The sequence below is a fragment of the Heliangelus exortis genome, chromosome 5 (genome assembly GCF_036169615.1).
Source record: "Heliangelus exortis chromosome 5, bHelExo1.hap1, whole genome shotgun sequence".
Taxonomy (NCBI): Eukaryota; Metazoa; Chordata; class Aves; order Apodiformes; family Trochilidae; genus Heliangelus; species Heliangelus exortis.
Window position 1 is genome coordinate 37550619 of NC_092426.1, and position 15967 is coordinate 37566585.

The following is a 15967-nucleotide window of genomic DNA, read 5'->3' on the forward strand; positions in this document are numbered from 1 at the left end:
TTTAAGCTTCCTCTCTGGACTGAGTGAGGACATGCAAGAGTTTTTTTTTTTTTCTTTTTTTTTAGTCTGCTTTGGACTTCTGTGCATCCTGCTCAGAGCCATGCCCTTCCATTGCCTAGACAAGCAGTGCAGTTATTTATTCAGGATTAGTTTAGCACCACTTGCCCACTTCTTACTGCATAAATCTCTTCACCCTGCTGCTCTCTAATCACCTTATAAGATGCCTGTTCCAAGCATGTGGTGAGCACAGCACAGTACAGTACAGCTCCATTTATCCTTAGAAATGCAAAGTATTCAGCTATGCAAGGCTTCCAATCAGCAGGAAAGCTGGAACTGTTGTTTGGTGATATTTTAGGCCTACTTGCCTGGGTTGAATTCACTAATAATTAATCATCTTCCTTCTCTAGGTAGCAAAAACACTCATGTTTTTTTTCCTCTCTGTCCTGGCATTAAGCTATGTGTTAAAAAAAGAATAGTGCACACACAGAGAAGGGCAGGTGGGTGCTGGTACCTCCTCTGTGTCACATCCCAAAGTCTGATCCGAGGGTGTCTTTAGGAGCAGATCTGGATACATTTATTAGACACAGGTGTGTGGGTGAGTCTGGAGGGGAAGGTGACTGACACACGGCTTCCCTGTTTGCAGGTGAAGGTGGGATCTGGAAGAAAAAGCATCTTTGCACAAAAGATGGCAGCGAAAAGAGCTGCTGAAAAGCCAGCAACAGCTCCCTCTGCTGCCGAGTGCCTGCCGAGGAGATCAGCTGCTCCTGGAGCCCTGGATCCTGAGGGATCAGCAGGAGAGTCATCTCTTCCCAGCATCAGGGATGGTAGGTGGAGAAGGTTCTGCTTATCCAGCCTACCCTATTTCCATAGCCTTAGCACCCATAAGATCAGTGCAGCTTTAAAGCAGGATAACACTGTAGTCCTCAGTTTAGGAATCTCAAGGTCATATGGAATGTTTGGTCTGACAAGGATTTGAAATGGTCTGAGACCCAAATTAACATCCTAAAAAAACTGGGTTAGCTTCCTCCTAATTTCCTCTTTGCTTCACACTGGGCCGAATTTATTTTTCAAGCTTCTTGTCCTCCTTTTTGCCTCTCTTTGTTATATGTAAAGTTTTTCTTGTTTCATCGTTGCTTTACAGTTTTAGGCAGAGGGTGGTTCTTGTGCCTGATGAACGTTTGAGACCACTGTGGTGCAAGTTCCCACCTCTACCTAGAAGCTGAAAGTTCAGTCTTCTGTCACCAGCTCTGCTGTGATGAGCCTGTGCTCCCTGAGGAGTGCTGTGAGGCAGATCTGATGAGTCAGTGCCACCTTCAGCAGTTACTTGTGACAAGGAAAGATGAAACCAATTCAGCTGGTACCAGCATCTCCAGGCTTTTTGGTGTTTTTTTTTTTTTTTTTTTTTTTCCCTGATTTTTTGTTTGGTTTGGGCAAACTTTTTGTTTGGTCCTGCTTGCTTAGGACCACCACGTGTCTGGGTTTTCCCATGACACCTTCTTTTTCACATTGAAATAGAGGCCAGGTGTCATTTGGGGGTTATTGCCATTTGGTTAAGGTTTCTCTCTGCCCTGACCCCTGTCAGGGAATGGATCAGAGAACCCTGGGTGTGTGCACAAATCCACCACCCAGGTCAATATACTGTAGGTCCTGTTACAATTGTGCATGTGTGCTTCTGTCTGGGGGCTCTCAAAGGAAAACACAGCTGTAATTCTTGAAGCACAGACTGCTTCTAAAGTGCAGTAGCACAACAGGGGGATCAGAAAATGGCTTGGCCTCCTCAGCAAGATGGTTGCAGCAAGATGAGTAGAAGCAAGAGGAGAAGAGGGGGAGCTCCATTTCTTGTAGTAACAAGTGGTTAGTAGGTCAAGAGAGGTTCTCCTCCCCCTCTATTCTGCATTGGTGAGGCCGCACCTGGAGTATTGTGTCCAGTTCTGGGCCCCTCAGTTCAAGAAGGACAGGGAAGTGCTTGAAAGAGTCCAGCGCAGAGCTACTGAGATGATTAAGGGAGTGGAACATCTCCCTTATGAGGAAAGGCTGAGGGAGCTGGGTCTCTTTAGTTTGGAGAAAAGGAGACTGAGAGGTGACCTCATCAATGTTTTCAAATATGTAAGGGGTGAGTGTCAGGGAGATGGAGTTAGGCTTTTCTCAGTGGTGACCAGTGATAGGACAAGGGGTAATGGGTGTAAATTGGAGCATAGGAGGTTCAAGTTGAATATCAGAAAGAATTTTTTTACTGTAAGGGTGACAGAGCCCTGGAACAGGCTGCCCAGGGGGGTTGTGGAGTCTCCTTCACTGGAGACATTCAAAACCCCCCTGGACACGTTCCTAGGCGATGTACTCTAGGGGGCCCTGCTCTGGCAGGGGGGGTTGGACTAGATGATCTTTCGAGGTCCCTTCCAACCCCTAGGATTCTATGATTCTATGATTCTATGAACAGTGTTTGTACCTGGTAATCCTCAGCTCACTTGCTGATTTTGGGGAGCTTCCTGAGTCTTTTACCAGGTGACTTTGGTTTCTCAGCTCTTTTTGCTCAATATGCAGGACAGCTGCTGCAGAAATGACATCAAACCTTACTAATGTCATAATGAGTGTCATTACTGGTGCTTGAGCAGGGGTTTGGTACTTTCAGGGTTGGCTGGTTTAGGGTCATAGGGATATTCCAAGTCACTACATGGAGCATATGAACAAAACATAAGGAATGAAATCAGTAAGTCAAATCCTTGTATAGCAGACTACAGGACAGCTGGATATCTCATTCTGACCCAAAGGCACATGTTACATCCTGCTTCTTGAGTTAAATGAAAGGAGCCTATAAAAAAGATTTAGATGAGGTGATAAAGGAGAATTTAATCATTTTTTCTGGGGGGTAGGAAAAATGCCCCCCCCCTCCACTGGAACTTCTGATTAACTCTTAAAGGTGAATACAGGCCACTGTTCAAAGCAAATGTGCCTCTATTGAGAATGGATCCTATATTACTCTGGAAACTGGGTTACATTTTAATTTTAATTCTGTCTCACTCAGCAGATATTTACTAGGTCGTGGTTCACCTGACATACAAGTGTGGGTTCAAGTTTTTTTGGGCAGAGAAAGAAGATAGTAGTCACTATCAGGAAGGCCCTGACTCATCAGGGAATTATTGTGAATTATGCTCCAGTTTAGCTTTTATTGCTGTTGCATTAATGCTGTTGTATTGCTTTGCATTAAAGAAACAAAATTCCTATCCCCCCATCCTTTTTCCAACTCCTAAAGAAAGAAGGTGGAAATGCTGCTTTGGTGTGACATGGGAGGAAAGCCCAAATTTTTTATTTTTTTTTTCTTTTTGAAGCTAAACTGAACTTCCTTACTCCTATTTTGGCTACCAATCTAAAAAAAAAAAAAAAAGAAATTATGCAAGCCTGATAATGACAAAATTCAGATATATTGATAATGTTGTAGACACTTAAATCACTAACTGCTCTCTCTGCTGCATCTTGTAGCTAAAGCTGGAGACTTTTGGACCTCTCACCGGTCTTGTCTCATAACTGGAGAAGGTCTTGGAAACCAAAGGAGTGAGCAGGAAGCTGAAGCTATTCACAAGGAGAACTTGGAGAAGCTGCAATCCATGTCTGAGGAAGAGATCCTGCAGGAGCAGAAAAGGCTTTTGGCTCAGCTGGGTAAGTGCTTCCATGGTGGATTCTGGAGGCAAGAAAATTTCCTGGATGTGTAGGTGACTTGAAGTGTTAGCAAATTCACAGCTCAAAGTTGGGAGTTTGGGATTCCTGCTCATATTATCCAATTATTGCATTGGATAATATATCTTATGAGTGAGAATTAAGTGTGAAGGAATTAAAAAGTGCTTATTCCTCATTGAGAAGGGGCTCCCTCTCCAAAATACCAAAAATGTGGGCTGGAACTGTCAGTACCCTTAGAGAGGAGACGTGTGGGCATGTGGGAGATTGAGTTTGAATCTGTGCTTGTGAGAGCAGAAAAACTTACAACTAACCTTGAACTTCTTGAAAAAATGTTTTAATTCCCTGGCTTGAGTGCAGGGTTCTGGTCTCTGGTTTGGAGCTATGGCTGCAGTGGTGCTCTGGGAGTGCCTGACACTGCCAGCTAAGGACAAGATAGGGGAGAACCCTGGGTGTGGTATCTTTGGTAAGATTTTGTGTGATCTAGGGCACTGTAAAACTTGCTGGCATTGGTTCAAATGGGTTTTTTTTTGTGTTCTAGAAGAGCAGATGTACAGATGTAGGTGGCAGACAAGGGTTTTTGAAATTCTCCTCATTTCAGATTCTCTAGCATCAAATGAGGTGTGAATGGCATTTTGGTTGCATAAGTCTTTAGTGGGTGTAGCTTAAAGATCATATTAATGAACCTGACTTCATTGTAAGCAGCATGGGTATAACTGGAAGGGTATGAAAGGAACTATGCAAAACAGAATCTTTGGGCAGAACCTTCATTCAGAGAGCTGAGCTCTCCAAACAACCAGAGGTGAAAAAAAAAAAATCTGATTTTTCATGCACATATCATTGTTATAAGTACTGAGGTTAATAATAAAAAAAAAAACAAAACAAAACACAAAAAAACTTGTTTATGCACTTTCTTCCTGTAATTCATTTGTCATCTTTGCTCCCTGTCTCCACCTCTTGATCCTTTGGAGTATTAGTGAAGTGAATACTTAAGAGTTTTGAAAGGATAGGGTGTGTTTGAAGTATTTTTGAACAATAAATGATTTTTCTAAACCAGTATATTTGTTTATATGCCCCATGATGTAAAAATGTAGATTTTTTCAGTCTTTTGAGGCCTTGAGGGAAACTGGGAATAATTGTCATTCCCAGAATGTATGTGGTTAGGGAATTATGCATTCTGATGCCACTCCTAAACTAAATTGCCAGCTTACAGATGACCTTGAGAACTGGACAGGTGCAGAAATATGAATTAAAGAGACTTTTTCTCCATATTTAGGAGCATTAATTATATGTGGATGCTTATTGCTGCCCAGTTTCTGAATTAACCTTTGAATTATGAAGCAGGTGAAACTTCATGGTATAAACTGTGAGGATGTGGAAGCAATTCCTTGCTGGGCAGTATCTTCAGGGTTTTATTTTTGAATCTATTCTGGTTTTGTTCATGGAGACTCTGGGCAGGAGTGATCTTCCTTTCTGACATTCTGTGCCCAGATTTACATAATTAAGTGACTTGTTTGTCAGTATTAGTGTGACATGATGAAATAATGAATAATCTTTTCTGTGCTGTGTACAGTGAAGTGTTGGAATGTGAGAGCTCTGCTTGCATTCATGAAAAAAATATGGGTGGTTTAATGAGACTGGGCTGATTGCCTCTCCTTCTCCACTGGAAATTTAAAACTTTATCATGAGGAGAGTGTGCAGCAATCAAAAGGGTGGGATAGATCCCAGCATCCTCTTTGACCTGTTTAAGAGACATGGGAGTTGTTTCCTTTTTGGGATGACTTCTCTCAGGTGCAGAGCATTTCTGAATTTCTTGTCCTTTGTATGTTGGAGAATAAATAACCAAAGTAGGTGTTATATTCTGTTAACTTTATACATCTCAGACACTGATTATTATCTTTGGACCTTTTAGAGGTGCAGTGGGCAGGCTCTTAGTGTTCACCTCTGGCATAAACATCCCAGTGGCCATCTTCTAGATGGAGAATGTTCACAGAGAGGGTGTGCTTCATCAGAAATATCTGATATCTGTAGCAGATCTGAAAGTAAAATAATGATCTTGTGACATTTCCCTATTTTAAGGTGTAGGAATGTTTATCTGTCCTCCCAATACACCTCTACCTCCCAAATGTCCCAAAGCTTAAAGAGAATGGCTTAAGTTTCCTCCATTTTTTCCATGTTGTCAGACCATAATTGACTCTCAGGGTGGGGAGTCAGTTCTGAACAAACAAGATCTCCTTCTGCTAACACAGGATCTAGAACATGCACTGAAGATCTTGTGCAAATCAGTAAAGAGCAGGTAAATCCTTTAGTGGTGTCTGTTTGTTGTATTCTCGTGGCACTCAGACTGATGCCACTGAGTGGTCCACAGACAGGGTGGGCAAAGCATCAAACCTGGGTTCTTTCTGTAAGCTGCAGACCAGAATTCTCTCTACAGTCTTGATTGGATGTGCATTTTTAGTGGTAGTGAGGGAGAAGGAAGTGATTGTCTCTTTATTTTTAAGTTGGGAGAATGACTAGAATTTCTGCAGATGACACCAAGCTGGGGGGGAGTGTGGATCAGCTGGAAGGCAGGAGGGCTCTGCAGAGGGACCTGGACAGACTGGAGAGTTGGGCTGATTCCAACGGGATGAGGTTCAACACAACAACCCCATGGGGAGCTCCAGGCTGGGCACAGAGTGGCAGAAAGGGAGCTGGGAGTCTGGATTGCCAGGAAGCTGAAGAGGAGCCAGCAGTGTGCCCAGGTGGCCAAGAAGGCCAACGGCATCCTGGGCTGGCTCAGGAACAGCGTGGCCAGCAGGTCCAGGGAAGGGATTCTGCCCCTGTGCTCAGCCCTGGGGAGGCCACAGCTTGAGTCCTGTGTCCAGTTCTGGGCCCCTCAGCTCAGGAAGGAGATTGAGGTGCTGGAGCAGGTCCAGAGAAGAGCAAGGAGGCTGGGAAGGGATCCAGCACAAGTCCTGTGAGGAAGGGCTGAGGGAGCTGGGGGTGTTGAGGCTGGAGAAGAGGAGGCTCAGGGGAGACCTCATCACTCTCTCCAACTCCCTGAAAGGAGGTTGGAGCCAGGGGGGGGTTGGGCTCTTTTCCCAGGCAACTCTCAGCAAGACAAGAGGGCACAAGAGGTCTCAAGTTGTGCCAGGGGAGGTTTAGGTTGGACATTAGAAAGAATTTCTTTCTGGAGAGGGTGATCAGACATTGGAATGGGCTGCCCAGGGAAGGGGTAGATTCTCCATCCCTGGAGATATTTCAAAAGAGACTGGATGTGGCACTCAGTGCCATGGGCTGGGAACTGCAGCGGAAGTGGATCAAGGGTTGGACTTGATGATCTCTGAGGTCCCTTCCAACCCAGCCCATTCTATGATTCTATGATTCTGTTGTTGCTTTACCTTGAAAGATGTTCATCAACTCTTTCTCTGGTGTCACCTCAACAGCCAGTTGTACCCAGCTTATGTGCTGAAGAGGTCATAAAAACAAGTAAGTGCTTCAGTTTGCAAAGAAGTGACAGCTGGTAGGGAAGAAGAGGACATGAGGAATGGCAATGCAAAAGCAAAAACATAAGTAGCAGGAGCTATGGGTGTATCAAGTATTTTGAGACTTTCTGTCACTTCTCTGTCTGTCTCTTTGTCAATACTTGCAGATTCCAATTTAGTTGCTTTCTTGAAGTCACGACGTGGTGGCAATGAAGGCCAGAAAAAGGAATTAAAAATAGAACAGAACAGACTGGAGGAGTCTGAGGAATCTCTGCCTGTGGCTCAGCATGGTGTAGGATCATCTCTTTGCACACAGGAGTTGGATATGGAAGAATCTGTAAGGAAAGAAGAAAATATGAAGGTAGAAATTACAGGTAAGAAACAAAGTGCATGTTGTTAATGTTCTGAACATAAATGTAAGGTTTGAATGATGTTTGCATGTTGCTATGTTGTTATCCAACTCAAATTTTTATAGTGATATTTTAAAAATACAGATATTTTTTGCTTCAAGGAAGAACATCTCTGCTATTTTTAGCCTGGTTCCTTAGGTAAGAAGGATGATGCAGCATGTAATTGAGGTGAGCTACTCAGTGGGAAGTTCTGCTTTGTTTTTAATTTTTTTCCAGAGTTCTCTGAAGGGAAAGTGCATTTTAAAGAGTAGGCATCATTGCTATTCTGTTCAGTCATGTGAACAAGGAGACAAAAGAGTGTGGTAGTGAGATTCAGCTACTGCTTGAATAATTTCTTTTAACTGGGACCAGTTGGGGACAAGGGGGTGTTGGGTAGGTTAATGATTTGCTTGCAGGGTAGCAGGGAGATGATGATCAAGCTCATTTCAGCAAAATGGCTCAGACAGCACATGGACATCTTATCATGACACTGCTCCTGGTGGCCCCACTCTGGTTTGTGTCTCAGAGGACACGTGGTTATTTCTGCAGGATATGGTTTTAATCTTTCTGCTGGGGATGGAGGGAAGTGATAAGGCATAGGGTGTTCTGCTGCTTTTTGGAAGAATTGTACAAGCCTGTTGTCTCTTATGACAGAATTCTTTAATCCTCAGTATCATAGATCATATTAATATGCTGCTTTATCTCCAGCACCTAAAACAACCCATGGCAGAGGAAGCATGTGTTCTCTCCCTGAGCTTTTTAGTTTTACTTAACTCACTGCAGTTTTTTCACAGGGTCACAGAATCAGCTGGGTTGGAAAGGACCTCTGAGATCATCAAGTCCAACCCTTAGCTTTTTCTTTAGCCATTTCCTTTTCTCTGTTGTGATTTTAGGCTCTCATTCTCATCTTCCCCACACTTCTGTTCATGTCTCTCTCCCTCATTAGCATGCTTCTCCCTCAATCTTATGTCAGTTTTTGACTGTCTCCACCTCTTGATCCTTTCCTTTTATTTCCTTTCCTTTTATTATTTCTCCCAAAGTTTTTCCACTAATCCATCTTAATCAAAATCTTAGTTCTTTTTAGTTGTAGAACAATTGTGTGTACAAGTAGCACCAGATTAAGCAATTTGCCTGAGATCCATAGAAGCAGTAGTAGATTGGGAGTAACTCAGTGTTCAGAGTGTCACATGCTGACATCTTTTGCCTTCCCATGGAAGACTGCACAGGAAAGGAAAAGAGAAATTTTCACAAGATGTTTGAAATAACAAAGAAAAGATGGTCTGGAACACAATTATAAAACAAAAGGAAACCTTTCCAGCTCCTCAGTTTATGCCTGCAGCCCATCTTGGCCAACAGGAGATGTAAAATATTAACTTGACATTAGCACTTAGTGTTGGGCTTTTGCATATCTTTGTACTCAGAAATAAATTAATTGTGAATAGGTCATCAGAAATGGTCATTCTGAATTGCCCCAGGGAGAGAATGATTAAACAAAGTAGTGGGGTTGATCAAAAGTCAAACCTATCTCTCTAATGAAAGAAATAATTGCTGGGCCATTCTCCATCATCTTTGAAATGTCCTTGAGAACAGGGAAATTGTCTGAGAACTGGAGGAAAGCCAATGTCACTCCAATCTTCAAAAAGGGGCAAGAAAGAAGACACAAGAAACTACAGGCCAGTCAGCCCCACCTCCATCCCTGGAAAGCTGATGGAACATCTGGGCATCATCTCAAGACATGTGGAGGAAAAAAAAGCCATCAGAGGTAGTCAGTGTGGATTCACCAGTGGGAAGTCATGTCTGATTAATCTGATAGTTTTCTTCTGCAATGGCATAGCTGAATGGATAGATGAGAGGAGGGCAGTGGATGTTGTCTGCTTTGACTTCAGCAAAGCTTTTGACACCATCTCCCCCAGCATCTTGAAGCTTAGGAAGTGTGAGTTAGATAAAAGGACAGGGAGGTGGACTAAAAACTGGCTCAAAGCAAGAGCTCAGAGGGTGATCATTAGTAATGTAGAGTCTAATTGGAGGTCAGTAGCATGGGGAGTTCCCCAGGAGTCAGTACTGGGTCCAGTCCTGTTCAATATATTCATCAATGACCTGGATGAAGGGACAGTGTACCCTCAGTTTGCTGTTGATACAAAACTGGGAGGGGTGGCTGACACACCAGAGGGCTGTGCTGCCTTTGGGGTGACCTGGATTAGGCAGAGAAAAACTGCATGAAGTTCAACAAGGGCAAGTGCAGGATACTCTGCCTATGGAAGAACAATCCCATGCACCAATATGGATTAGGGATTGACCTGCTGGAAAGCAGCTTGGTGGAAAAAAGACCTGGGAGTCCTTATGGACAACAGGATGACCACGAGCCTGCAATGTGTCCTTGTGGCCAAGAAGGCCAGTGACATCAAGAAGAGTGTGGCAAGCAGGTTGAGTGAGGTTATCCTCCCTTCTCTGCTCTGTCCTGGTGAGTCCCCATGTGGAGTACTGTGTCCAGTTCTGGGCTCTCCAGTTCATGAAGGACAAGGAACTACTGGAGAGAGTCCAGCACAGAGCCATGGAGATGAGTAGGGGGCTGGAGCATCTACCATATGAGAAAAGGCTGAGGGAGCTGGGTCTGTTCAGCCTGGGAAAGAGAAGACTGAGGGGGTTATCTCATCAATGCTTAAAAATATCTAAAGGATCAATGTCAGGAGGATGGGACTAGACTGTTCTCATTGGTGTCCTGTAATAGGACAAGGGGCAATGATCATAAACCAGAACACAGGAGGTTCAACCTAAACCTGTGGAAAAACCTCTTTATTGTGAGGGTGACAGAGCACTGGAAGAGGCTGCCCAGTGAGCTGATGGAGTCTCTGTAGACATTCAAAACCTGCCTGGACACCATCCTGTGCTGCCTGCTCCAGATGAACCTGCTCTAACAGATGGGGTTGGACTAGATGATCTCCAGAGGTCCCTTCCAACCCCTAATATTGTGGGATTCTGTGAAAAGGCTACTGTGTCTAATAAAGAAGATGGTGAAGCCTTTATCCAGCAACTTTTAATCTTATCAAATGGAAACGTAAATTCTTGCACCAAGATGAAAGGGAAGCAAAGTAGAAAGGGAAGAAGTTGGGTAAGGGAAGAAGTTGGGTGGTAGCCTTTAATATAACCCAGGTCTGGAAAAGTTCAGTACAAATGTTGCAGTGGCATTGCTAGCTTGTGTTTCTGTGGAGGAAGTCCTCAGGAACTGAACAATCTGCTGGTGCCTTGGGATATATCTGACTTTTTCTTTTTGACATGATCATAATACTAAGGGCTGGTGGCAATATGCATAATCCTGTTCATAGGATGATGTTATGGAAATTCCATGTGCCAGCAGAGCAGGGTTTGACTCTGGGTTTCCACTAAGTCAATAATCTGTAAAGAGATTCTTCTATAAAGCCCTTTTTATTAATAATGCTATAGGTTGAGATGGGTGTCTCCATAAAGGAACCCTGAACAAAAATAAAGCCCAGGGAAGTTATACCCTTACACTTTAAGTTCCCCACCCCTCACACAACAGTTCTGACCAGCAGTAATATTAGGGTCTGGGGTCTTCCCATTCTTCATTGGGTTTGATTGCCTCCAGGCACCCTGTTTCTTATCCCTAAGGCAGCAACTTCTCTTAATGAATGGAGCTTCATTATCCCATAGCCAGGGCCAGCTCTGGGGCCTTCTCTTTACTAGGTGAGAGGTCAACAAATTTAGGTTGAAAGCTCACAGCTTGCAGCTCAAGGCTTCAGCCCCTTCACCTTCCAGTCCTAACAGAGCAGCAAAAACTACTTGTGTTTAAAACTCATTTCCTTCTACAGTGATTAACTCAGCCCTATCAATTTAGTGATAGGTGGACATGGAGAAAACAGTTTGTTGAATTACAAATAGAAATAGGTTTAATTTTTTTCTGCTGATTTGATTCCCTCTAGTTTTGCACCTACCACCCACAAACATTCCACTTTCTTGTATTTCAGATGCTTTTTCCTTCTCTTCAGTTAGAATGTGTGCTGAGGCTTTATCTGCAATTCTGCTGAACAGCTTTCTGGCTGGGGAAGATAACTCTGTGCTTGGTTCCTTGCCTGACTCAACACCACATTGATCACAAAGGTGAAGCTTCATCCTAGAAAAGATGAGTGCCCTTCCCAAAAGTTTATCTGCTAATTGGAGAGAAGGAAAAGGTTAGGTTTCAGACCAGTTATCAGCAGGAAAGCATCTGATGAAAGAAGAGCATCTCAGTGGGACTTAGAGTTCCTTGCAAGGGAAGACTGCAGCACAAGGATTAATAGCTGCAATGTGAATGACTTCTGGGCTGCACCAGCAGGAGGGATGTTTGCTGAATTTCATGCCCTCAGACTGCCTGTTCCTGTCCTTATGTGTGATTTCTCTTGAGACTTCTTAGCTTATCTCTTCTCATGCTGGTATCAGATAGTATCCTAGTAGCAAAGCATTACCTTTCCTAGTGTTCAGGTCATTTCCACTTCTGTGTCTCCTGTCTCTTTACTTCTTCCATATGCTGATGCTGATCTTTCTCTTCCCTAGGGCAACTCTTGTGATGTCAGGCCTTAAGATCTTGTTTCTCAAATTCTTCTAGTCAATCTTTTTTATAAAGTTAAATCAGTAACTTCTTCCTTTTGTATTTACAATTTTGAATTAGTTGTCTAGCTGTCCATTTTTCCCAAGCTCTCCCAGTTGCCAGCTCTTTCTGGCAAGATTTTGATCTTTCCTGCCCAAACTGATCACCTCTAGATTTTAGAGGGGGACACATAATGAAGAGCAGCCCAGCAGATGCTACAAAAAGCACCTCTAATAATGTTTGTGCTCTCTCCAGTGTATCTAGACTGAAGTCAGAATGGCTTCTAATAATTTGCTTGGACATCTCTGCACTAATACTTTAGAATCATTTCACCCCTCTCCTTGGATAATCTTAGTTTACTTTCTTGAAAGTAGGGCTGATTTTATTTTTCTGTCCTGGTTCTGCTCACTTGCCTTATTTGTGTCCTGACCTCTGTTAGACTTCTCCCAAAGTAGCCTTGGCTGTGAGTTTTATTACAGTGCTGTTTTACTTCCCCTTCTAGTTCTCATGAAAAATGAAAACAGCTTTAAATGAATCAGCCTGCAGTCAGGTTGAAAATTTTCTTCTTACTTTACATGAATCCTCTATTTTGTGCAACATTTAAGCCAAGTAGGTTGGCAAAGAGGTGTTTTTTTCACCCCTGCCTTGGAAGGTAAGACTGCCTTTTTTTCCCCTCCCCCAAAGATGATGATCTACCTCTGAAACCCAAGAAGGAATGGATTCACATGGACAGTGTGGAGTTTGAGAAGCTTGAATGGATGAAAGATTTGCCCTCACCCCGACAGAAGAAAACCAAAAAGGTTTGAACACAGAAACTGTGTGTCTGGATTATGCCTGTCAGCAGCAGCAGTTTTGAAGGCTTCAAAACGTAGTCTTTTGGCTACTCAGTCTGTAAATCAAGCTGTAAATCAGGCTGAGGAATTCTCTAGTTTCTTCTACAGGGTGGGATGGTACATGGTCAGTTTAGTCTCAAGAGGACTAGGAAGTGAGAGTCTAGCAATTGTAATCTGGGATGAAAGGGATCCTGACAGGTAATAAAAAAGGAAAGAGAGGAGTCAATGTTAAGAATTTAAGGCCTGACCTTCCAGCAGTTGATGTAAGAAATGGTATTTTAAGTGATGAATGGAGTGGCAGACAATAAAAATAATATTTTTCTCCCTCCATCATTTATTGCAGGGAATGCAAGCTCGATTCAGTTTAAAAGGAGAATTGATTCCTGCAGATGCTGATTTACCAACACACCTAGGCCTGCATCACCATGGAGAAGAGGCAGAGGTAGGTGTAATACCATAGAAAGGGCACACTAATATCTGTTCTCTGGGTTTGATTTGGCAGATCCCTTTTGTGTTGAGGTTTTTAGTGACAAAAACCTCAGGAAAGTGAGGATGAGGGATTTTCTTTTCAAACAAGCTCCTGAGGAGTGTTAGGTCTGCATGCATCAACTGCTTTACTTTCAGAAAAGTCCATTAATGCTTTTTCTCCTTAATGCTCTTAAGGAAAAACCTGCACATCCATGCTCTTCTTGAAGTTCAGTTTTTTCCTGTCACCTCAATTATTAGAATCTCCTTTGCAGTTGTCACAAAGCAACAAACAATATTGCATTGCAGTTCATCTTCTGTTCTCTGGTATTTTACAGTTAATCTCATTTTAACAGGCCTGTTTTTACTTATAGCTGTTTAGTTTGTGTTTGGTTTGGTTTGTGTTGGTTTTTTTTTTTCTCCTCCATTTAGAGGGCTGGTTATTCTCTCCAAGAGCTCTTTCATTTGTCTCGCAGCCAAGTTATCCAACAGAGGACACTGGCTCTCCAGGTCTTGGGTCGTATTGTTCAAAAGGTAAGTTGCTTTCCATGGAATTTCTTCCCAAAATTCTAGTTTATGGTGGATCAGGGCTCAGATTCTCTAGTGCTAGTGGTTTGTGTTTTACTATTCAGTGAAGGTGAGCAAAATCACCAGCAGGGCATTCTTTTTCAAATGAGAATCTCTACTAATGGAAGAGTGAAGTGTTGGGACATTAGAAGATGAGTTTCAGGTTTGTCTGGCAAGAGATGCTTGAAAGTATTCTTTAGCAGCAGTGCTGCAGCTTCCATTCTGCTGCTGCTTTGGACACAAGTTTTTGGGGGTTTTTTTGATGTTATTTTTGTTAAAAAAGCTATCCTTGGCAATGACCCTTTCACTCCTGTTGTCTGAGCCAACTGCATGATATGTTTTTTTCTGCAGGAGGTGAGAATGAACCAGCCTACTCACAGAGCAATGTGCCAAAAGCAGAAGGCAAAATGAGTATTCAGTTCTGTGCACATTTCCACCTAACTCTTAGGGGATGTGCTAACCTTCCCTCCAACAGCAGTGGAGGCAGAGAAGAAGGAACAGTGTAGTTTTGAGAAGAATGATACAGCAGAACAGGGTGAACTCAGAATGTGGGTCCAGATTAAGAAGGGAAGGTTTCCTGCATTCTAAGGAACTCGAGTTTGGTGTCTGTGTAGAATGAAAGGAGGAATCATAGAATCATCTGGGTTGGAAGGGACCTCTGAGACCGTTAAGTCCAACCCTTCATGAAGAGGAGAAAATAAAGAACAAAAACCTGCACACATTTTAGCTTCCTAACTGTAGAAAGAGGAAGAGGCAAACGTGCAGGATGTTGGGGTGTACCCAGGAGCTCTAACACTGGCTCTGTGTGACATTTCAGGCCAGGGCTGGGGAGTTTGCTTCCTCCTTGAAGGGCAGCGTCCTGCGCCTGCTGCTCGATGCTGGGTTCCTCTTCTTGCTGCGCTTCTCCCTGGATGATGCAGTGGAAAATGTCCTGGCAGCATCTGTTGGTGCTCTCCGGGCTCTGCTGGTGTCACTGGATGATGAGGTGAGACAATCATGAGGTGCCTGGGCTTGAGGGCAGGCTGAGCTTGTGACAGGAATCAGAGCGGGAAGACACGGCAAGCAGCTTGAAGAAAGGGTTGCTGGATGTGTTGGCTTCCTGGGCAATAGAATGGCAGTGCTGTGCTCTGGGACAGACCAGGGAGTGTGTTATCTGAGTTTGAGAGATTCAGACTTTTTCTCCTGTTTGAATTAGCTCTGTCCCGTGATAAAACTCAGTGCAAGCTGCTGAGGTGCTCTACTTTTTGACATCTTTACAATCTACATCAGGCCACTACAAATATATGTGTACGATTTATTTCTTTTAAAATATGGGATTGAGTGCATCCTCACCAAAATTGCCAATGACACTGAGTTGTGTGGTGTGGTTGACACACTGGAGGAGAGGGAGGCCATTGAGAGGGACCTTGTTAGGCCTGAGAGATGGGTCCATGGCAACTTCATGAAGTTCAGTAAGGCCAAGTGTGGTGTCCTGCACGTGGTTTGGGGCAATCCCAAGCATTACAGGTTGGGTGGAGAGTGGATTGAGAACAGCACTGAGGAGAAGGGCTTGAGGGTGTTGGTTGATGAGAAGCTCAGCATGTGCCAGCAAAGTGTGCTTGCAGCTCAGGAAGCCCAACCCTATCCTGGGCTGCTTCAAAAGAAGTGTGTCCAGCAGACTGAGGAAGGTGATTCCTCCCCTCTGCTCTCTTGAGACTCTCACCCTGAGTGCTGTGTCCACTTTGGGAGCCCCCCAAAACAAGAAGGACATGGAGCAAATCCAGAAGATGATCAGAGAGCTGGAGCACCTCTCCTGTGAAGACAGACTGAGAGATTTTGGGTTGTTCAGCCTGGAGAAAGAGAGGCTCCAACCTTCCAGTATGTGAAGGGAGCCCCCAGGAATGCTGGGGAGAGACTTTTTTACAAAGGTGTGGAGTGATAGGACAAGGGGTGATGGTTTCAAACTTGAAGAGGGTTGATTTAGATTGGACATAGGAAGGAATTGCTTACTGTGAGGGT

At 43.7% G+C, this 15967-nt stretch overlaps 1 protein-coding gene across 1 annotated transcript in view; it reads left to right on the top strand.

Moving 5' to 3' along the window:
- Positions 1-15967, top strand: part of RPAP1 (RNA polymerase II associated protein 1) — a 44039-nt gene that overhangs the window by 7784 nt on the left and 20288 nt on the right. Inside the window, exons 7-13 of the mRNA XM_071744704.1 lie at positions 644-824; positions 3478-3654; positions 7301-7507; positions 12789-12904; positions 13281-13379; positions 13835-13936; positions 14787-14954. Coding sequence (XP_071600805.1) covers positions 644-824; positions 3478-3654; positions 7301-7507; positions 12789-12904; positions 13281-13379; positions 13835-13936; positions 14787-14954 — 1050 coding nt within the window. The remainder of the gene's footprint in view (positions 1-643; positions 825-3477; positions 3655-7300; positions 7508-12788; positions 12905-13280; positions 13380-13834; positions 13937-14786; positions 14955-15967) is intronic.